This window comes from Balearica regulorum, chromosome 12, assembly GCF_011004875.1.
Source record: "Balearica regulorum gibbericeps isolate bBalReg1 chromosome 12, bBalReg1.pri, whole genome shotgun sequence".
Lineage (NCBI taxonomy): Eukaryota > Metazoa > Chordata > Aves > Gruiformes > Gruidae > Balearica > Balearica regulorum.
This window is the reverse complement of record NC_046195.1, coordinates 8024645-8048218: the sequence shown is the minus strand read 5'-3', so window position 1 is coordinate 8048218 and position 23574 is coordinate 8024645. Positions and strand designations below refer to the sequence as shown.

At 35.6% G+C, this 23574-nt stretch overlaps 2 protein-coding genes across 6 annotated transcripts in view; one reads left to right on the top strand and one right to left on the bottom strand.

The window, feature by feature from the left end:
• LIPC (lipase C, hepatic type) overlaps nt 1-8092 on the top strand; it is an 80437-nt gene extending 72345 nt beyond the window's left edge. For all 5 annotated transcript variants that reach the window (XM_075765021.1, XM_010305432.2, XM_075765020.1 and 2 more), the window contains 3 exons: nt 2916-3036; nt 3756-3974; nt 6891-8092. In XM_075765021.1, the coding sequence (XP_075621136.1) occupies nt 2916-3036; nt 3756-3974; nt 6891-6990 (440 nt within the window). In that variant the 3' untranslated portion in view covers nt 6991-8092. The remainder of the gene's footprint in view (nt 1-2915; nt 3037-3755; nt 3975-6890) is intronic.
• A 3480-nt stretch (nt 8093-11572) lies between these two features.
• Nucleotides 11573-23574, bottom strand: part of ADAM10 (ADAM metallopeptidase domain 10) — a 51101-nt gene continuing 39099 nt past the window's right edge. The window contains 9 exon segments of the mRNA XM_075765014.1: nt 11573-13785; nt 13788-13871; nt 14352-14478; nt 15232-15452; nt 15749-15857; nt 17027-17210; nt 19584-19734; nt 20685-20868; nt 22513-22676. Of these exon segments, the coding sequence (XP_075621129.1) occupies nt 13748-13785; nt 13788-13871; nt 14352-14478; nt 15232-15452; nt 15749-15857; nt 17027-17210; nt 19584-19734; nt 20685-20868; nt 22513-22676 (1262 nt within the window). The 3' untranslated portion in view covers nt 11573-13747.

The window sequence follows — 23574 nt, the reverse complement described above, 5'->3', positions numbered from 1 at the left end:
CCACGAGGTGACTGCTGCTGTTGAGCAGATTCACCTAGCATCAGGAAGGTTTACGTACGTTTTAAAGCGAGAACAAACAGGGCCGTGTGGGATGAACAGCAGGCACACGCTTCTTCCAAGGGACTTTCGGCACGTGGTATTCCTCCTCACTACCTCCCTTCCAAAGCTATTGATGAGGCATGTGGTGAACAACAGTGTGGCACAGCCTGGGCAGGGCTCCCACCTGGAGCCGCAGGCCACCACGCGTGGAGGAAACTTGTAAGGCATGCCCACCTCCTCACAAACAGCCAGTGCACTTCCCACAGCCTCCCACAGTGCCTGGGCCCTGCTGCACCACAGCCCCGCCCAGCCCCTCTCCTCAGCACTGAGGCACTGCCAGGGCCTCGCCTCCCCAGCACAGCCCCACAGCCATGGGGGTCCCTCACACCCTCTCCCGCTGCTGGGGCTGGCCCATTCTGCCTGGCACAGCCAGGAAGGGGGTGCCTCCTTCTTGCAGGGGTCAGCCTGCTTGTCCCCTGCCCAAGACATCGAGGTTGGGGAAGCGTTTTGAATGTCCACAGTGCACCCCTGGCATGACCACTCAAGGGCTTTTCCAGTCCTGAGGAGAAATGCTTAAAAATGCTGCTTGCATTACCAATCTTGTTTCCTCACAGTGCCCAGTACTCAACTGCAGTATCACAGATTCTTAAAAAATACAAGAATTCAGGTACTTGAAAATAATTTTGGAAGTCTTCCACTAACACAGCAGTGAAGTGCTTGGTGATGCCTCCAGGGGGGTCTGCTCAGCCCTGACTGATGCTCAGAGCAGTTCAATCTCTCATACTTTTTAAAACAGCTCAGGAAGCTACCTGAAGTAGATTTAAAAATTCTAGAGGCTGTGTCTAGTTGCCATCGTTGCTGCAGTACAGCCAGGTCACTGTCAGAATCAGGAAAGTTAATTGCTCTGAGGACATGGTGTCCACTACCACCACACCCGGGCACAGAAATGCAATGCCTGTGTTGCATTCTTTGGACACAGAGTGTTTCAGCTTGTGGTAAAGTATCTGTGTCCTATTGGCTTTGATTTCAATTTTAAATACATTGCATTTTTATACTTGGAACTGGTTTTGCTGCAAAAAAAGGTCCTTGGCACACATGCAGATATCAGTGCTGCAGGCAATGGTCTCTCCTCACAAAAGTTCCCAAACAAGGCGGCAACTGTGGGAGGGCACGTACAAAGTCATCTTTGTAACACTCTTAAAAAAATGTTTGAAAATCATGTGAGAAGCCCAAACAGAAGAAATTTGAGAAACTCAGTATTACACTTCACAATCCTCTGTGTCACCACAAAATCGGACATTTCATTTTTCAAGTTAATGGCATGATATTTTGGAGCATACATTAATCCAGTTCAAATTAAAAAAAAGTACTTACAAAGAAGTTAACATTTATAATAAAGCTGTGATGGGACCCTGACTCTGAGTTTTTATATGAATGTGCTCACCTTTTTCCTTACAGTGAGCATCATAACCACAGCAAAAGCCTAAGTTTATCAGAACATACACTAGAAAAATCATTTTTTACATAGAGACAAAACTCAGAGAAAGACAGGATAGTAATAAAAGTGATCTGTAAACAAGCCTCTCTGCCTACTTTGTCCTCATCAGGTTTGCAGCAAAGAATCAGCCATTTTGTTTTCTACCGAGTGACACCTTTTCGAAAGAAAATATATTGTTGTCTAACATACAATAATTATGAAACAACAATGAAAAGATACAGCATTTCTGACAAATACCTTCTGTTGTGAACACTCAGAGCTGCAAAAAGAAAAAAAAATATCTAGCTGTGCGTACACGTGAAAAGAAGGCTCCCTTAGCAATGGTGGAGCCATTCTCAGATGTAGTGAGGCCTGAAGTGGGTGAGGAGAGGAAATGAGGAAAGAGCATCTTTCTACTCAAACCAGCATGCAATGTTTACCAGAACAGTTTCCCACATGTAACTTGACCAGATTGCAAGGATAAATACAACACCCCTAATTCTTCCAAATAATCCATGGTCTTTGTTAATAGAAGTTACTTAGGGTTTTCTTCCTTAACACCTAAATCTATCAGTTTTGTCAAGAAGGTGGCTGGTAGAATCACCAGACAGAAGAGTTTTGGACATTCAAATCTAGCTGACCAGATCTGTGTGCACATGGCCTCTAACTGTATGTTGGGGTTTGGTAGGGTTTTTTTGTTTGTGGTTTTTTGTTGGGTTTTTTCATAACTTACTAAATGTCAAACTGTAAAGAGTACACTGATGATTTCTTAGGCATTCTTCATTCTGACAATGTTCAAAGTCTTTCCTAAACACTGTTCTTCTAGAAACCCACCAAACCTCCAAGTATTAATGACTCTTTCTTATAGTAACGTGCTTGAACAAAGTCATATTGTTAACTGATGCATGTTAAACAATGTATCATTATGCAGTCAAGGAAAGTTTGTGAGTCATCTGTTTTGCAGGGCAATTTTCTAGCTGATCAGAGACTACATTGCGTAAGGTCTTCAATTTGTATCATACATCTCTAGCCATGTCCAGTCATAGGGATTTGTCTGCTGGTTAGATCAAGGGCTTGCCAGAAATTCTAACAATTAAGCTTCAGAAAAGCTGAAATATTTCCCATGGAAGAATGTTTTAGCCTAGCAAGGGAACTGAACCCAGGTTACCTTTTTTCTCCATCCTTTTAAATAGTGCAACAAGACCTCAAACCCGAAGGGATTACACAGCACAGCAACAATCAGAAAAAATGATGATTTAATTGCAACAAGTTTATTTTAAAAATATAATGGAAATATCAATCAAGTTTCTGCTCTGAAAGGCAAAATTCTTTTGCCTGAGAAATCTATTGCCTCTTTGACCATTAATTTCATCACTTTGCAAATTCTTCCCTTCTACAGTCTATCATTATCAGTTCAAGATCCAGTTCATCAATGAAATCCAAGGCAAGCAGATAGACCCAACTTTTACCATGTCTCTGACAGGCACTAAGGAAGATGCTAAAAATCTGCCCATCCCACTGTGAGTATTGATACTACATGTCATTGTGCAAATGAGAAACATGGTGCCAATTTATAATACCATATCATGTATATAGTCATGCTATGAGTGAAATGGTTTAGTACGGTTAAGTGAAGATTAACTGGAAATTATCCTCTCTTCACCCATACTCCCTAAAAGTCACAGACTTTTACAGCATTCATACAGTTTTTGCATGAAAAATCTCTATAAAACAAACTTAGTAATCTTGGAAGTTTCCCTGAACATTAAGCACCCTGTCCACTTACATTTGGCCCATCCCACAGCTAACACAGGGAGGTCTAATCAATTAAAACACAAATAAATAAGCAGCTGTAATTAAGGTAATGAATTTTTGATATTTCTCACGATGGACACTATCTGCATTAACAAAAGCAAAGGCAACAGTGTGGATCAGCATTTGCTCTAGCAGACAAAAGACAGAACATAGATGCTATTATGGGACACCTTTTCTTTTGCTGTCAGAAACCACTGACACCAGCTGTTCAAGCTTCTCCCACTTCTGCTTCCTTTCTAGCATGTTGTCATATTTCACCACTTTAAGCACCTGGAGGAAGAGTATCCTAGTACAGTAATGTTCCTCCCCGGAGATGGAAGAGAAACATAGTTCGTTCTTTGGTTTTAAAGAGAAGAGAAACTAATTTTTTTCACTTTAATCCATAATAATTAAGATAGCCTTATTCTGGTTTTGTTTTCTGCAGATTTGAAGGTATTAATGGGAATAAAACCTACTCTTTTCTCATCACCCTGGACACTGATATTGGTGAGCTAATAATGATCAAGTTCAAATGGGAAGGAGCTGCAGTTTGGGAAAATATATGGGACACAGTTCAAACCATAATACCGTGGACAAAAGGCACTCGTCGACCAGGACTTATAGTGAAGACAATAAGAGTGAAAGCAGGGGAAACACAGCAAAAGTAAGTGTCACGTTCTGTGATAACACCACAGATGTTTGACACACAGGTTATCCTAGTTCAAATACAGGCATCTGAGTCCCAGCAGTCACACCAATGGTGAATTTATCGATGTACAACTTCTGGCTTTCCCCCTTCTCCCTCAGTCAGACTGTATGATTTTTAAGTGACTTAATTTCTTTGTTCTCAGGTCAGAAATGAATAGTGGGAAATGGTCTAGCTCGCCACTGTCACTAATCTGAAATTAAGGCACAAGAATCTTGGGTGACAATTTTGTTGATAGTTGGGAATAGAGGATAGAGAAGGAGTTAGCATACAGATCCAAGGAAGAATTTTAACAAGTTCTGCAGTGCAATTTTTCTACACAATTAAAGACAATAACTGATGACAATTTCTTATTTTTAAAATGTGATTATCTCACTCCATAAGGACTGTATGAAGTTCCAGAGAAACAAGATAGTAAGATAAATATTGATTCCAACATTAGGGCCATGAAAAAGTCAAATTTCTACTTAAAAAAATATGCCAAATCTTAATTATTTGACTTTCAATACCTACTTCATAGAGAAACTCAGCATCATAATTCTTGAAAGTCCTCATTAGAAGGATCACAGTCATCTGATTATTCATTGAAGTTAAGGATTTTTATGATAAAATTCCCTTATTTTTGTCTCACTCATTTAAAAGTCAGTCCAGCATCTGGTAGTTGATAATGAATTACTACACCGTGCAGGCTGTCTAAGAGGTTCCTACAGTGATAAACTGTGGAAACAAAGCTGCAACTACAGACATTTTGAAATTTCTGTAGTGGGCAAACAGAACGTGAGCAGTCCAGGAAAACAAAGACTATCTACACTTCTACATTCCACACTTTTCCCTGCTATTTGACAGTAATTTTTGCGCTCTGGTTATGCTTTTTTCTATAGTATGAAATCAGTGATGTGAATTTTGTCAGCTGAACTCTAAAGTAAAATCAGCAGTTTTCTGGAGGAAAAAAAAAATCTGAATGCAAACTGAATTTGGGGTGGGTGGGGGGGGTGTGTGTGTTTGGTGGGGCTGGGTATTCTATTTTCCCTTCTGATTGCTTTGAAACTGGATCACCAAGTCTGAGTGGCCTTATTCTCTACATACACCAATGCTAATAACACTTTTGAAACTGCTTATTCACCCAGAGAAGTTTCAGCCAGAAGACAGAAAAACAAAACTTGTAATGATTCCCACTGCTTTAATCCTCTGAGAAATTTTTAACTGAGCAGTTTAATTAAGGTTAATCAGAAAAGCATGTCTTACCTTCTAACTGTGGTTCAGTCTCTGAAGTTGCTTTTTCCTTGCTACAGACTCTTTCTTACCAGCACCAGTTATAACTACTGCAGACTTTCTGTGGAACAATACTTATCAGCAGAGCTGCATCTCCTTGATACCGACTCAAAAGACAAATCAGACAATTTAAAGACACAGAGATTTTTCTTATGAAAACATGTGCTGGGGGGCAGAGAAAGGGTCATGTTTTCTTGGGTTTTGTCCCCCTGAAAATGTATTTTGTAGGTATTTGCCCTCTCCTAATCTAGCACTTGACACATGATTCTGCCATTAAAAAAAAAAAAAAAATCATTTCTATAGCATCTCCTGCTGTTTTAAAAATTGATGATCCCAAATCAGTACTGACCTAGCTGCCAAAACAAATTAAAGCACAGTATACACTACAAGTTAGAGAGGTCTGTTTAAATACAGATTTTTGTACCTTGAGAAAAAAAAGTATGAAGATTATGAAAGGATTATGTCAGGTATACTCATTTTTCTATCAATATATGAAAAATTTCTCCTGTCCAATGCAGCTGTCAATAACCTGACAAGCCAATTACTACTGATGTAATTCCTAATCCTAGGAAATGGGTAACTGAGGTGGGTAGTTATTACACTAACAAAAAATGATGCTGGTATCTTCAGGTACCTAATGTTCTTGCAAGTTTTTTTGGCTGCAAGCAGACTTGGGAATTTGTGTTAAGATTTTAATGGATACTGATTATGTGCTATGTTTTTTTCTGTGCAGTCTGGGCTTGTCATAGGAATTGAGGGGAGAATGAAAGATTATTAGGTGATTCTAAAAGGAGGAACAAACTATACTCAAGGAAAAGTATTTTCTTCAAAGAAAAGAGCATGTAGATTTTGGCCTTCTTGGAAAGACCAAACATAATGGATCTAAGAATTAGTAATTTTGGAAATTCAATATTAAAAAGGGTAGTAAACAAAAGATGTGTTTTGAGTTGTCTTGTGCTTTCTCCAGCTTTTGAACAAAGTGTTGTCAGAGTTTTATCTCCATGTATCTTTACCTCATAATGTTTGTGGTATTTATATACACAATAACTTTTCCTTTGTTAGATTATCTAACGAGAAACTTAGACACAACATAACACCATGAACTGAAAGAGTAGTTAAGAAATAGACTATTGTGAGCAATAAAATACCAGATTCCAACCTATTTGAGTTCCAAATACAGAAAACATTTCTGTAGCATATGTAGTTGCTGATCTTGTTAGCATCCTACGTAACTGATTTTTAGCAACCTCACAACTAAATACTAGCAGGCCAAATAGTGCAATCCTGGTAGTAAGAAGTGAAACAATGAAAGTGGCCACTGAGAATTCAAAGACCAAATCACTGTGAGGGTATGCTATGGAGAACAGCATGCTGCGTATGACACCAGAAAGACGGAAGCGTAATGCACTCCGTACATGGGAGTTGCCTACTCTGGCAGCCAGATACATCTCTTTCCTCACAAGCCTACAAAAACAATGGGATACCTACCTGTAAGAGACAGGATCAAGAAAGTCAGATTGCGTGTATCTAGAGAGCACACTTTTATACAGATAGTAGTCCTAAAAAGTAACATTATGCTTACATGCTGTGTTTTCTTTCTAGAATGACATTTTGTTCTCAAAGCATTGACAACATTCACCTTCATCCAGCCCAAGAGAAAACATTGGTGAGGTGTGAAGATCGCTTTCGGAGACAAAACTGAAAATGAGCAGGAACACAAAAAACAACTACTCACCAAAATATATTTGAAATACTATACATCTAGAAAAATGTTTTAAAACCACACAGCTACATTAAATTTAAATATCCTCATAGTTTCAGAGGTGGTGATGAAAATACATTTAAAAAAATTAGATTGTGTGATGCAATGGTAAGCTGAAATACGTGCTTTGTTCATCTATGAGCCTACTCTCAAAGTGATCAATGAGTGATTTAATCAACAGCAACTGACAATTTTAAGTTGTTTAAAGTCTTAAAAACACCTGCTTACTAGAAATAAAGAATTACTCTTTAAAAGAATCATTGCCTTAAGCCTTTAAAAAATTTCATTTTGTTGGATTTAAGGGAAAAAAGAAGCCTCATTTTCCATTAAATACTTTGAAACATTAATAGTGACTATTATCAGTTAAAATTTTCCTTTATTAGGAAATAATTTAGGGTGAGTTAACGAATTCATAGATGAAAATATTCCCAGATAAATAACACTGTTAACAAAGAGTTTGAACTTTTTACTTTATAATACTCAAAATCTAAAATGCATCTCAACATAAAGAATGCTTGAGCTGTCGTAACCGTATGACACGCCAAATAACTATATTGCCTAAAAATGCTATACTAAGCTTTCCTATTGGAAAATGCTTTGCTGTTTAACTATTTTAAGTACTCATTTAAATTACTAGTAATTTAATTATTTCAATGACACTTAGTATACTACACATAATTCTAGCACAACTGAGTTCAGTTAACTTTTGCATTAAAATCATATTTACCTGTTCAGGTAAGGTCTGAGATTTTTAATCACTGTATAGCAGATTTTAGCATGATTTGAAACTGCATGAATAAAAGGAAAATGGTAAAACCCTCAAACGTCTTCAGTACATATAAACAAAGTTTATAAATTCAAACATATACAACCCCCTTGTTTCTTATGCCAGAATAGAAACTACATAAAGAAACATTATTGTGATTATTTTTATTTTATGGTTAGTGCATACTGAAATAGAAATCAATATGCATGTCAGAGTATTTCATTTGTCACTTTGTAATGCTAAGCACAAGATTAATTAAAAATTATGTTTCTACAACTCTGTATTCTGAAAGTAATTTGTTTTAAACATTCTCTAAATGGTAAACAAATGTGCCAGATAGTCCTAAGACCTGGAGCAAAGCATATTTTCCATACCAAGATATTGCAGGGAATTTTGAATCAAAATATACAAATGTTATTAGGATTAAAGTGAGATTTATTTAAAAAGCATGACAAATGAACAAGTTGCACAGAGCCAGCAATCCTGCAAACAATGAACAGTGACCAAATGTTGAATGCAGGCATCTTTGCTGACCACTCAGAATATTAGCTTCTAGCTTTTAAAAGCTGTTTTCGATAACTACCACTCATTTACGTAAACAGGAATATTCAATACAGAAACAGAAAGGCTGATTAAACATGATGGGAACTGAAGCATACTTACTTTTCAAATGAGAACGGCTGTCCTTCCTGAAGTATAAATTTCAGAAGCTAATCTGGTATTTAAAATGGTCACTTGAGTAGCATCTTGATTAGGAGAAAAGTTTCTATATTTAGACACAAATTCCATGTAACAGAATCTTTACATCTTAACTGAAAATGAAGGTTTGTGCTTTCAAAGGTTTTGCGCAATGAAGCAAATTGATTTTTATACAGACACAGAACATATTACAGAGCTTTAATACAGTAATTATGTTAGGAAATTTAGGTATCGGGGATAGCAACCTGAAGCATGGAATTAATCAGTTAAATTGTAATTTTTTACATAGGTATTAATACTTTTTGTGTTAAAAAACCCAATCACTTAAGTACAATAGCCAAAAGTCAAATCAGGAGCATACACAGAAGAGGGAAATTTCAGCAATAAATATTCCTGAAAGAGTTAGGTAAGCACCACACCTTTTTTAGATGATGGTTGGTTTTGGTTTTTTACATTTGTATTAGCTGTCATCCACTGAAGAGACTGAATTGCTAGAGACCCAACAACAGCATTTTAAGGAGCATGAAGCTAAAATGGACTATGTCCTGAAGAATGACAGACAAGGAATAAATGACAGTGTAGCCATTTTAGTTTTCCAAAGCACAATGAAAAATGACACAGGGAGAGAAGAGAGGTATATGTGTGTGGCTAACAAATTATCTACCTAGATTGTTTCTAGAATTCAATTTTTGCCTCTGGAAAAAGCTGAAAATCTGCTGCTTTTACTTCTCTATGTTTAGGGTTGTTTTGTGTATAAAATACTTGTCTATTTATAGAAGAATTGAAATATCAATTATTGGAATTGCATCTGCAACACTGGTTATCGCCAACTTTCTAAGCTATGAACTTTGTAAGCTTCCTGAACCAAATCCTACCCCATTCCTCAAAAGCAGCTTTCTTCAGAAGATACTGAAGGGTGACAGAGCAAGAGACAAAGGCTAGAAAGAACTGGACTGTGCTTCCTCTCCAGTGTAGAAATGACGTTAGTGTTTCACTATATCTGAAAGAAAAAAAAAAAAAGCAAGCACTAGAGAGCTGGCAAAACAGTTTTTAATGCTGTCTGATTAAGCAAGACATAAGTATTCACAGAGCCTTTCAAGACATGATTGTCATGTAGTTACACATCCTAACACACTTAGAAACATTTTATATGTTAAAATTAGCATTTCCTAGTACTATCACTTACTTGGTAAGAAGGCTGATAGAGGGATCTAACCTTCAGGAGAAACAACTTTGAAAGCATTAGTTCAGGAAAAGCAGGTGGAAAAAAGGTTAGACACATCTACACTGCATTGACATGTACAATCCTCAAGTAACAGGGATATTAACATTTGTTTTTTTCCCCCAGACACCTTAGAAATCCTCATTCTCCAGTTCAACTAAAACGAGCTAGTATATCCTCAGATAAGACAGTTTGAAAACTTAAATTTAAATTTAATTTAAAAGAACATTCAGTATTTGAACTCTTACCAATATTAAGATATTTATTCTGATGGCATTTTTCACAAACCATATGATCAAATAAATCCTGTCCTGTGTTTTGATAACCATTACACTGACTTCTGATACAAAAATGAAACAAAGCCCAAGTTGCAGCATACTCAAAGTTTTACAATGCACAAACGTAACTAAAGTCATACCTACAATTGCAAGTTCCTAGAGCAGTGCCTCACTTTGTGCTCATTGGAATTATTCCTGTCTCACTTCATACAACTGAATTGAGACCTTGAAAGCCATGAGGAGCCTACTCCTATCAGGGCAAGCACAGCTCAGAACGATGTAACAACTGCTGTCCTTTTAATCAGCTCTTTGTAATGAACCTCCAGGAATCAGAAGTAGAAATCTCTTCCCTCTTTTTTGTATCTTTTTCCTGAAAGAAATAGTGGAACATTAATTAAAGGCACACTGGATCACTGACTTACAGTCTGTATAGTATAAATACAATTTATATCTTAAGAGGAGTTTGCTGCCCTTCTCACATTCATACTATTCTGACTACATGTGCTTCTAACACCAGAGCTGAGTGCATACATTAACATTTAAGAACTAAAACATTAAGAAATACTAGATGAATAGCTACAACTAGGAATTATTAGGTCTAATATTAGTTAGAAAAATGACAGCTATTCATGTACTGATTTGTTTCCCTCAAACATATTTCAAAATATACACAAAATTTGTACTTTTGATGTTTAGGCATTATTTCTATCCCTTTGGTTTGCATTCCTAGGCAGAAATTTAAATGCAACCACCACCAAATCTATGAGGCATCTATGATGTTGATTTGCAGAAGGGCTCTGCTCCAACGGATCTTTTAGTAGCTTTGGCCCCGAAAACGCTATTTAGCTACAAGGGGAAGCACTTCTCTATATATAAAAAAAATCATGGGAAAAATAAAATAAAAGTACCGTGAGGAAGGAAGTCTGAATATTCTTTGATTACATCAAAGTCTATGCTGCTCAGTTAGGGAAACTGATGTCTAAGCAGGTCATCCTCAACAAAAAGCCCTAAGAATGAAATAAGCTGGCAAGACTTGGCTTTTAAAAGCCCTCTTATCAGTTAAATCAACAATACAACACACATGAAAACACAGAGACCCAGCTTAGCAGTTTTAAAACATCTTGTAAATAGCAAATTTGCTCCTTCTAAAAGTCAAATCCATCAGTTGTGCATTCAGAGTATTGCAGGTTAATCCCAGTATTCCTCTTCAAAAATCTTTCTTTCAGAAGGTATTATTCAGTAGCTATGGGGCCAGACTCGAATACCCTACCAGTAACTAGTTTCCATTTTGAAAATAAGAGCAGAGAAAGCTGTACTCCTGTGATTACACAAATAATTTAAAGGTGATTTTAGGGCTTTTCCTTAAAAAGGTTACACAAACATTTACTCTTACATTTAACTGTATGATGTTACAATTGGGAGGTACCCTTTGATAGTGTAAAGATTATTTTTTGTCATCACAGTCCCTTTCCAGCAAAAGGCAAAAATTAAGTAGGAGCAGAATCTGTATATTCCTTTTTGTTTCAGAGTTGAAAAAGTAAATGGATCTTCAGAATATTATTTCATCAAGTCTATTTATTAATGCATTTCAAGTTTCAAAAAACCTTACATATTTTCGCACAATACTTTAATTTTTTGCATTTTTAGTAAAAATTTCCAAAGTGAACAAAAAAAGATACTGTATAAAACACAGTGGACATGAAATCGACAGTAGTATTCCATTTCATTGTCTTGAACTTTCTTTCGGTTTTACCACATCTTGACTTGCAGTGGAGAGTTCAGTGCACATTTCTGTTTTCAGAAAACATTTAACTTAGACTCAAAATAAAATACGGCAGCATTTGTCTGCCAAAATCCTACCACAGGATAACATTACAGGCAAAAAATTTACATGTTCCAAAGTCTACCACACTCAAGAAGTTACTAAGAACTCCTGCTGAAGAAAAGTCACCATTTTAGAAATGCAAACCCACTTCCAATCTTTGCACAGTCTTAAAACAAATGTATTTAAAATGACTTAAAAGCAACTACATACACTTCTAACTAGTTAAGATCATTTAGAATTATTTATATAGTCTATTGGACTTGGGGTTTCATGTACAAAATTTGTCTCTAAACCATGTACAAAAAGCTGTATTTTGAAAAAGTTACCACATACTGTACAAGTTTACAAGGAACAGATCCCATTATATTCTGTAACATTTTTGGCCTTGCTGGCTTGCGTCACATTATGAGAATGATTGTGTAAACCTTATACTCTTAAAAAACAAAACAAAAATTAAAAAAAAAAAACCCAAAACAAACAAAAAACCAAACAAAGGAAGCCTGTCCAACCCTTAGTAAATTTTCTCCTAAGCAAAGCCAGGAAAATTATAGCCATTTGCATCTAATTAGCTCGGTGCTTTTGGAAAACAAGCAATAAATATATCACAAGCTTAAACATTTTGTAATGCCCCCTTTCATCTCCTGCATAGCAGTAAGCACCTTAAGACATCTTTTGTTTCCTCTTTCAAAAATGCCAATTATTTACATTCGTGATAAAAACTTTGGAACGGGACATTGTGCTGTTGAACTTCACTACTGTTATAAAATGTGGGAATATTGGTAGTCCTAACTACAATTTTAACTCTGCCTCAGTAGCTGGGCAAATCACTCTACTTTAGTGGTTATCAATCAACAGTATCATGCTGAAAAGTTATCCAAATATCTGATAAATTAAGAAAGAAAATAAAAAACCTTCAGCTTTTCTTTCTTTCCACATCCCTCAGAACACAAACTTAATTATTATACTGTAAGAGTATCTGAACAGCCCAAATAAACTCATTGCATTTTTTAAACCAAGTTGAGTAACAGGAAGAATTTTCTAATAAAGTATGGAAATATTTCAATTAACTATTCATTACTTAACTGAATAATCAGACAAATTAAAAATATTTATGCTGAGCTACAACAAATCAGACACATATAAAACATTTTTGAAACATTCTGGCATTTGCAAAGTTTGCAGAACACCTGCTATATCTCTAAAAGACCATTCAATCTTGTATGCTATGTCTTAGCAGCTGTTTGATAAAGATGAAATGAGTGCTTGAAACAACTTTCATCACGATAAAAAAAAGTTTGATTTGATTCAAAATTGCTGTGTAAAGCATCACAGGATCCTTGACCAATACACACCATCATCCTCTGTTATCCTGAGTATGTCAATTAAACAGTAATTTCTTCATTAATAGCGGAAAAGTTTTATAATACAAAGAAACATCCATATTGCAATTCTCTTGTTTACAATTGCACACAAGTACGGGTGTACGTTAGAAATACATGTCTGCATATAACAATGTATATACATTGACAAGTAATGTCTCCGATGCTGAGGTGGTCTAGCTTCCTAGCCTTGTCTGGCAGTTGAAAAATATTTTTTTTTTTTCCAATTCTTGAATACAAGTTTTACTACAGCCATATTTGCCTGCAAGTGAAGAAAATGCAGCAATGAAGAGCACAGAAGGGGGATAGAATCATGATACTCTAGGACTTTGTGCCACTAAATTAAAAATACGCAAGAAAAACACTTTTCTTCTTTTTGAGCTGGAAGATTTGCTCATTAAAAATTAACCATTTCCACTTGTTTTGAGGGCAGATCATGCTTTTTTTTTTCCTCTTCAATTTTTTTAGTTAGACTGGGGACAATGACTTATTAGGTTTTCTTTGGAGTGAGTTATCCCATTGTAGGCACTAGGAAGAACCAAGGCAAAAAGCTGCAGTCAACGTCTCATATGTCCCATCTGATAACTCTCTCGAGGCCTTTGCCGCTGTGGTGGCTGAGTGGTTTGTGGTGGTCTCCTCCTTTTTAAAGTGCCTGTTTCACAGAAAGGTATACATTATTAAAATGAATTTCAAAAAAGAAATTATTTCCAGAAATGTTACCCTGGCTGTGCAAATTAAATATAACTATTTTTCTGAAAGTCTTCAGATTTAGACCTGCAAGATTTTAAACCAATGCTTAACTGCATGGAAGATTTACAGAATATATTTTATTAGCTCAACAGTAGTTCCTTAAACAAGAAGATTTTTTACAAAATGTAGCATGGAACAGGAAATAAAAGGAACTCTGACTTAGAAGAGGTCTTCAAAGCTTTCTTTTGATATGCATATTATGTTATAGAAAAATAAGGCAAGAGTTACATTTTTAGGAATTGTTTCACTGGCATGAATTGCATTTGTAGTTTCACAGTACCAGACTAAGAACCGTAGGCTGGGACAACTGAAATGTCCCTGTAGAACAAAACAGTTGAGGAGAAGACATTTCTCTATAAATTTAATTACCTGGCATACTCACCTGGAAGTGGTTTATGAGGAGGCAACTTTGGATTACTGCTTGGAGTATGAACACTGCATATCTTAATGAAACCAGCCATTAACATAATCAAGGCAATTCCCATAAGCAACACTGCCCACCAATAAGCCTAAAAACATAAAAAAATATTTTTGAGGGGCTGTACCACGCGTACAAGAGACAAGCGTCAGGGGTTATTTGAATATGGCTTTCCTTTGCCTTTTAAAAGTCATCAAAAATCTGTTCTGAAACATCACTTAAAAAGACCATAACATTTTTAAGAAAAACATTTCAAAGAAAAATGTCCTCAAAGTTCTTACACACCCCCCCCCCCAAATACTTCTTATTCACGCTATTATCAAAAGAGTATTTCACAGAAGATACCCTACAATGGAGCTATATAAGCCTAAACCAATCAACAGCTTACACAAAATTGACTATGCAGCTCTATAATGGTGTTTCACTGTAGCTTTCCTCCCAGTCTATTGTTAAAGTGTAGTCTAGTGCAATAAAAATAAGTGCTGGAGATTAATATACTTAGCTCCTTAAAAGAAGTCGGGGCATTCAAATATGAAGAATTAAAACAGGAAAACCCAGTAAATTAAAAACATGAACATTAACACCAAAACAGACATTGGAGTGAATACCGGTATTGACACAAAATATTTACTTATTTGTTATTTATTTCTTCCCATTCCCTTTGTTCTGTCAAACTTACTTGCTGCACTTAAGGTGCTTCTATAAAAACTAGTAAAACAAGGACTGAATAGCCTTTGAAGAATGCTGAAGTACTGTATATATACAGCAACACTTACCAACTCGGAATATTGATTAACAGTAAAATTTTATATTAGACTGATAAGATTAAAAAAAAAGTACTTACCACAATCCATTCTGCAATATTTTCATATAGCTCTGGATTAAAAATTGCTTTCTTTAATCTAGCTAGAGGGCCATCAGCATCTACTAGCCGACACCGCATAAATACATCACAGTAGCCTTTGAAATCATTACAAGGAGATCCAGGTTGCAAAGTGATAGTTTTACGACCAAAGTGTTCCTCCCACTGACTAGAGCCTGTACTCGCACAAGTAGCTGGGTCCACTGAAAAGTGAATACAAATTAATCAAAACCTTCTTGTATTAAAACATATGTGCATGAATATCTTGGTGTTCAATTGTTCAAAATACTTTTGAAAACTGCAAGTTTCTATTAATCTGTAAAAACAAAAAATATATTCTTTACTTCCTACAAAATACAATGCAATGTCTATCTGAAACTAAGTATAAACAAAATCACAGTACACTCTCAAGTTAACAAAAACTAAAATATAAACCCCCTGAGAAGATTCCTTAGATACCTACTGCTACATTTATGCTTACAATTCAGACAAATCTTACTTTTTCTCATGCAGCAGACATGACACAATTCTCTGTCGTCCTTGCCATCTGAACTAGCACAGGTACATTCCTCCAAGTCATATTTCTCACAGATAGAGCCAGCACATTGCTGTTGACACAAAAGCACGAGAACACAAAAATCAATTTCACTTTTAAGCACACTGGCATTAGGAAAGATATTAATTTTTAATAGCTGAAAGCATAATCATAGGTCTAAAGATGCTTATCAATAAAAACAGCAGCTTGAATTTCTTTTAAAGCAAAAAATTCATTACACTTACGCAATTGAAGCGTTTAGCCTTATTTGATGATTTTTTTTTTTTAAAGGTGATTTACTCTGTTTTATTTTTTTAACACTGTATCTTCCTTTACAGCCTCAGAGTACCCTGCAAAACACTCACAGCACTGCAATTCACACTAAAAGATGATTATTCAAAACGTGGTTAGGAAAATAAATCAAATACATGTCTTGAAAAATATTTTCTCTCAGAAAATAGAAAAAATTAATGGTGGGAAAGATTCTGTATTTAATTCCACTGTGGAAGGACCCTTCAAATTAAAATAAAAAAATTTCAGTGTATTTATAATCTTCTTTCAAAATCAAGTAACTATATAAAGACAATTCCTCTATCTTTAAGATGACTCTAAATTAGCTGAAAAATTATTGCAAGCAGTATCATTTGATTCAAAATCTGGACTGCAGAAAACAGACTTACAGCAACACAAGTTACAGCTCTCTGCTTGCTTCTGCTTCCAAGTAAACATAGATCAATTTATAATAGTCTTCCCATCAATATTTCATAGCAACTGCCACGGACTCTTTAACCCAGGAAATTAATGGCAGTTCAGAGTAGTTCTATATGCTTGCACATCTGTGTTACATGTACATGGGTGGAGGAACCGTATATTTTCATTAAACCAAATTCAACATGTATTGATAGCATATCTAATTTTCTAAAGCAACAAAATTACTTGACCAAGACTAAAGAATAATTAAAAGATGGAACTAGGAAGTAAAACACTTCCATATTCCTGATTTTCACAAAAACATTAAAAGGAACTTTCTCAAATAGTAAAACTAGCTTGATATTTGTTACCTGCTTCTTAATATTTGGTGCACCTTCACAGTTATTTTGACTGAAACCAATAAATCAAACTTTTATTGAAAAAGAGATTAATATTACACTCTTCTCCACTAAGTATTGCAACCATATCACCTCATAATGCAGTGCCTTGCAATAAACAACTGCAGTTGCATATGATTGGGAAAAAACATACCCCATTTATGCAAACTTGTGTGCCCCTGTTGCAATCTGTGAAGTTCTGTTTAGGCTGAGATGCTGGACAGAGAGCACTGACACCATTACACATTCCTTCTCTTGCACAGTCAGAATCATTTCGACACTTATCAGTCCTCAGTTTGAAATTACACTGTGCAGTACAGCAGGGACCTTGACTAGGGCTAGAAATAAACAGAAAACATGGATGTAAAGAATAAGAATGAACAATTCCAGAAGAACTATTCATCCTGAAATCTACTCAAACACTCAACATATTTCTGATTTGTGCTAAGTAAAATAAATGTGAATTGGAAATATTTTTTTTCTGTCCCTTAAGGTAACAAAAGGTTACTGCACTGAATACAGATTTCTTAATCATTGTAGTAAACAATTAAGCTATTTGCATTATGTTAGAAAAACAGTAAAAAAAACAGTTAGAAAAACATTTTAAATTGAAATACATAGAAAACAACATTTCTAAGTTTGTATATATCAAACATTCAATTACCAAGTTGGCAAAATGAATTCAGGAACAACTGAGTAGTTTGATAGTATCAGTTTCAATGTCAAGATTTATCTGTCACAATTAACATCCGTAAGAATTTTTTTCCCTACTTTCTGTAGCCATACCATTTTGTTTAAATAAATGAGAAAAGGGAAGGAGACAGGTCAGATCTTACATCAGAAATCACAGTCAGCGTACAAACAAGTTTTGGGGAAGGGAATATTTGTCAGAGAAGCCATATGGCTTCACTGGTTCCTCTGAAACACTTGTGTTCCTTTCTCTCACAGACATCAAAGCATTTGTATGTACACTAGTATATCAGCAGGAAACAGCAGGAAACAATCATTTTTTTTCTGAAGCTGTGTTTGGGTACATACGCCATTACACGCAGCAGAAGAGTGAAGGTTATAAACCACATGTAACTACTTGATTAAAGGTAAACCTCCTAAGTTTTCATTTCAAATTATTCTCTATCAACACTATTCACAGTGTGCTCATTGGCATTCAGTGGACATTGGAAAATAGCACAGACCTTCTGCAGGTCAGGATCTCTTTTAGTTTTAAAACAAAGAAAATCACTCTACATCACACATGAAAAAGACTAAAAGACAGGTAGAGTAGCTGGATAGATACCACAGTTTTCCTAAAATGTATTTTAACATGTTATTTATGTGATCCATTATTACCCTTGGATTTGCATTACATGTCTTTGGAAACATCTGTACAGCAAAATTTTCAATCTTAACAGAACTGGAAAAAAGGGAATTTAAAACAAAAATGATGCAATGATTGATATTTAAGACTGTTCCAGCTGGGCATAAAGCTAGACTACAGTCAGCTGAATACAAGACAGCAAAGAAAGGAGGTGATGGTGGCAGCTTGAGTACTCAGAAGGAAACAGCTCCTCACCATAGGTGCAACATAAGATCTCGGAAACCAATTATAAAACAAGATAATGTGAGGCCTTTTTTTTTTTTTTTTTTGGCAGAAATAATAAGAATTTACAAGGAGGCGGGAAGACACAAAATTATTGCAACTATGAATTCACAGGAGATGGTACTTCTACCATGTCTATGCTGTCAAACACATTTGAACAGTAGATGCTACTTTTACTTCCACTTCCCAGGATGACAAAGATAGTTTCTAGGGCTGGAAAGTTTAATTAGAACAAAATTGTGTATGTTGTATTAAAAAGTTGAGCTGGTTTAGACTTAAAAATAATAGTAATTTTTTCTTCATCTTTGGCCAAGAGTCTAACCAGGTATTAGATTTATGTCTGTCTCTAGAGATGAACAAAAGCTCATGCCTTTCATGTTAAAAAAAATCCACTTAAGTTTTCAGAAGAGGTAAAAATTTAATGTGTCTTAAGTCACAGAACTAAAAAGGCAGAATTTGACTTACTTCACTGTAAATTTTATGATCTTTAAAATTTCCTCTTATAAATCATTGTGTATACAACACTGCCAAGATACAAGGTGACGTAAAAACATAATTTAAATTTATAAAACAAACATTCAAAAAAGAATTTAAAAAAAAAAAATCACTCCTATCCTTCAGTCATCTTCCAGTTAGGCAATGCTGTGGAAATGGCACTAGGATAGGACCCAATATCATAATATCCTCCATTGCCCTTTGGGCAATTAACACTTTCTACCTATTGTAGAAACAGCATCCTAGTTGTGTTTTTCTGAATCATACAGTTTTTGCAAGACTTCTGCACAACACACTTCTGATAAAGATAGTGGAATTTCAACACATATTTGTCTGCACTGAGTATTATGATACATTAGCACTGATACAATCCAGTGCTATATTACATTTTTTCAAATGCTAGAGCAAAGTCATCCAAGGGAAAGCAAGCTACAATTAGCACCAAGAATTGGAGAGCATAATTATGCTCATGAACTTCTCACTCACTGTATAAAGCATTTTAAATGCAATAAATACTTTAAGAATAATGCAGGTAAACAAATTCAGATTCTAAAATACCAATTTTAGCTATCAATAAATCCTCAAAATTAAAATGTGTTCTAACAGTCACGCACAATACCTGCAGTATTTGCCTGGTTTTAACTTGCATTTTTTATCTTCCGATTGGTTGGCATCATAACAGCATTCATCTTTACACTGGTCACTGTATCCACAATCACACTGTTCTCCTTGTTCAACCAGTCCATTACCACAGATGGGTTGCCCAGACTCTGAAAAATGCCAGGATATTTATGTACAAATTAGTACAAAGAATATGCAAATAGACTTATAAATGTTAACATTGATTTGCAACAGCATCCAGCTAATTGCGACTGAAAATGCCTGGTCAAGATGGACTTCAGACTAAGGCTCAAGTCACCTTGCATTATTTGCTTGCTACCCAGCTTAGTCATTCCTACAACTCACAGAATTTAAAGCATCCGAGTAAAAGGTTTCTGCTGATAATAGTGGGAGTTTCCTGTGTGGACAGGAAATCAATAGTGATAAGATGAAGTTTTCTGCTATGCCTCCCATGGAGCAGCATCCTTTCTTGCACTCTTTCTCCTTTAACAGAGCCCAAGGACCTTAAGGCAAAAGCTGATGGTACTGGGGTCAACTACTACTACTAGTCCTCCCTCCAAAACTCAAACCTACTTGCTGCATAATCTCACAAAATTTGTGAGAGCTCGCACATCACAGACTCCAGAAAGAAAATTCCTGCAAAATCTTTTTTTTTTTTTTTTAATGTTTAAATAGAATTTCCTGTATTTTGTGTCCTTACCTCTTGTCCTTTCACTGAATGTGACTGAAAACAGCCTGGCCCTGTTTTCTTTATTCCCTCCCATCAGGCATTTAAAAAGACAGACAAGAGCCCCCCCCCCCCAGCCCTCTCCTGACTTTAAAGTCTCAGCTCTCACAGCCTCTCCTCCTATGTCAGATGCTCCAATCCCTTAATAATCTTCGTGGCCCTTTGCTGGACTCAGTCCAGTATGTCCATGTCTTTCCTGTCCTGGGGAGCCCGGAACTTGACACAGTACTCCAGACCTCAAATTCAATTCTTTACTTACAGCATCTTTCAGTAAACAAACAAAAAAATAATGAGTAAGATAAAAAAAAAATTCTAATTAGGCATAATAGTAACAACTTAGCCATTCTGCTTTCAGGATGACTAAATACATACCAACAAAACAATTATTTCTCTTTTTCTCAAGAACTTGGCTGATATTTCGAATGCTACAGATAGAGAACTTGTTGTTGTTAAGTTTGTCCCCAGATGTAGCTCTTGCATACATGATATAATTGCCATTTTCTTTCTGTCCCAAGTTCTTCGACTCTCCTGGAGTGCACTCCATTCCAGAATCATGCTGCAAAACAAATATTTTAAAACTACATCTATCAAGACAGCTTCTCTAATTTCTTGCTGTCTTTCTATACATGTGCAAAAGTAACCTGATTTGGTAACCTTAACAAAGTGAGAATAAAAGGTTCATAAAAACAAAGCACCATCTTATACTCTAGGGTTTCTTCAAATACAAAAGTATACAGAAAACAAAGGTAGGTTTGGGAGGTTTTGTTTGTCGGGGTTTTTTTCCCCAGACAACAGTAACAAGTGTCTAATTTCTTATGTTTCAGCTTATTTGCATTCTTGGTAATTGTATACCCCAAGTGCATATCCTAGAATGAATACTGACTTGAAAAAGTTGTCATCTCCTAAGAGAGGCTTTATGATCACAAAAGGGTAATAAGTATTCTCTGGAGGAGTTAACTGAAACAGCAGTCCTTTCTTTTTGCTTGTTTTAAGGAAATGCAAAGAGATCTTCAGAAAAGAGCAGAAGTCTGTTTCTGTCAGCCAGTGACTAGATCTATACAATATCCAGCATGATGAATAAAATGCATTACAGGTTGGCATGCTAGCAGTTAGCAGACTGACAACATACTAAGTTGTTCAGTGTAACAGGAATGCTGATGTTGTTCTGATGCATCCAACTTTCCAGAAATACAACCTATGTCTCCAAAAGAAGTGGACAAATTTTTAAATTTTCAATATAGTTGTGATATAGATATACATACATAAATATGTGATATCATTTATTATAGTTCAGTAGAACCAAACATGTACTTTCACATATTTCCCTGGATCAAATGCAACTTAGAGTAAAATGAAAAGAAACATCTTCCAGGCTGATCAAAAAGGTATTTCATACAGTGGGACTGTTTTTTCAGTTTCATGTGCTCATGTTTTCAGTTATACTTGGAAGGCTTGTTCCCACTCAGAGCAGTGGTATTAGGGATTTTTTTCAAGGCACATGTAGAAAGCATTGACACGTGAACATCTGTTTTGGAAGAACTTGTCATTCCTGTCATATCTCAATTTAATTTTACGTCCAAGAGTAGGAAGCCTATATATTCAAGTTTGAAAATAAAAATAAAAAACCCAAACCAGAAAACTCTCTCATCTCCAGCAAAACCAAAGTCTCATGCTTTCAGCTTGCCACAAACAAATCATGTCCCTAAACGACTGGGAGACAACTTTGCTCTAAAACATTGTTCTAGGTTTCTTAATCCTCTCCACAATTTTCTTAGGTAAACTTTTAAGTATAAATAATTGAACATAAAAAAGAGCCAGTTCTGTCTTCACTTGTTGAATAAAGTGTCATCTTAATCAATTTTGCATTGATTCTTCCTCCTCTCTAGGATAAACTAAAATGCATTTAAAAGATGTGTGTGACCCTGAGTTTTTAGGGAATAATAATATAGTCCCTTTGTAAGAGATTGAACTAGTAGAAATAAACAATTCACAAAACCCACTGTTGCACCAGTGTTGTCAAATATTCATAAAAGGGACTTAGTTTGGTAATCTGTTTTGTGTTTGTATACTATGTGCATGCACATACGCACAGGAAGTCATAATTGTATTTTCCTTGCTTATAAGAATTAAAAACTCCATTTGCAAATCATGCACTTCAAAATGGTTGCAAGTGAGTTAACAAATCAATAGTAATACTCACAGGTGAACCAAAGTTATGCCCAACCTCATGGGCAAAAGTAATGTGAGAAACCTTGGGAGGAACATGAGAGCCATAGTTCTGAACAGTGATGATTCCAGTGTTCAAAGACTTCTTCTTACCATCAGAATACAGTTTGCTCTTTTCACATATTCCACCAGAGCTCCCTGCATTTGGACAAAAGTACAACAGTTAGTCATTTAAGAAAAGTAGTACTGTGTTACTTTTCTAGTGACACTTAGAACAAGAAACAGCTTGCCTCCTCAGAGGATGCTTATGGACTGAAAGTTCTTCTGTGTAATTAATATTAACCCAACTTTGAAAGTAGATTAGATTTATCCACACTAATGCTCTCAGCACTGAATGGATGCATGCACTCTAAGAAGTTAACTGTTTTAGAACAGATATTAAGTAAGAGCTATTTCAGGACTTTCACTGCATGGACAAGTCCTGACTAGCAGGGTGTAATGTCCAATACAGGTAGCCTCAATCTACATCCCATTTGGATTTCACCAAGTAAAATACCCACAGTAAAATCACAGGAGAATCTCTGATAGCAAGAGCATTTATATAAAATGCCTAAGAATAGCTATATATCCTTGTCAGCAAAAGTGACTCGTTTTTCCTCTGGACAAACTAAAGCTGAAAACGTTTTTGATGTGTGGGTTAATTAGACCCATATTTAGAAGGTCAACAATCAAGTGCATCACACTTCTTGTTTGTAAAAGTCTCAAAATTGTGACTTTAATTTCACCAAATTTTTCATAACTTGAGTTTGTTCTGAGGCATTAGCCATGTTCTAAAATTCAGCTATTCTATTGCTAACATAAATGGTGTCTAAAAAGCACTCTAAAGAAGTTTCCTGCTTTCTGAAGTAAAATTTCATTTTAGGGAAATATCCCATTTAACTTATGTCAGTATGTGTGTCAAGGATGAAAATCTCTCAAAGCAACTTAATTTTTCTCAATTAAATTTAGTTTTGCAAACAATGTTTATGGAATGCACATTCCAATTGATCCTGTGCTTGCTCAGTTTATACTAGAGTAGTCATCACAGACTACCAGG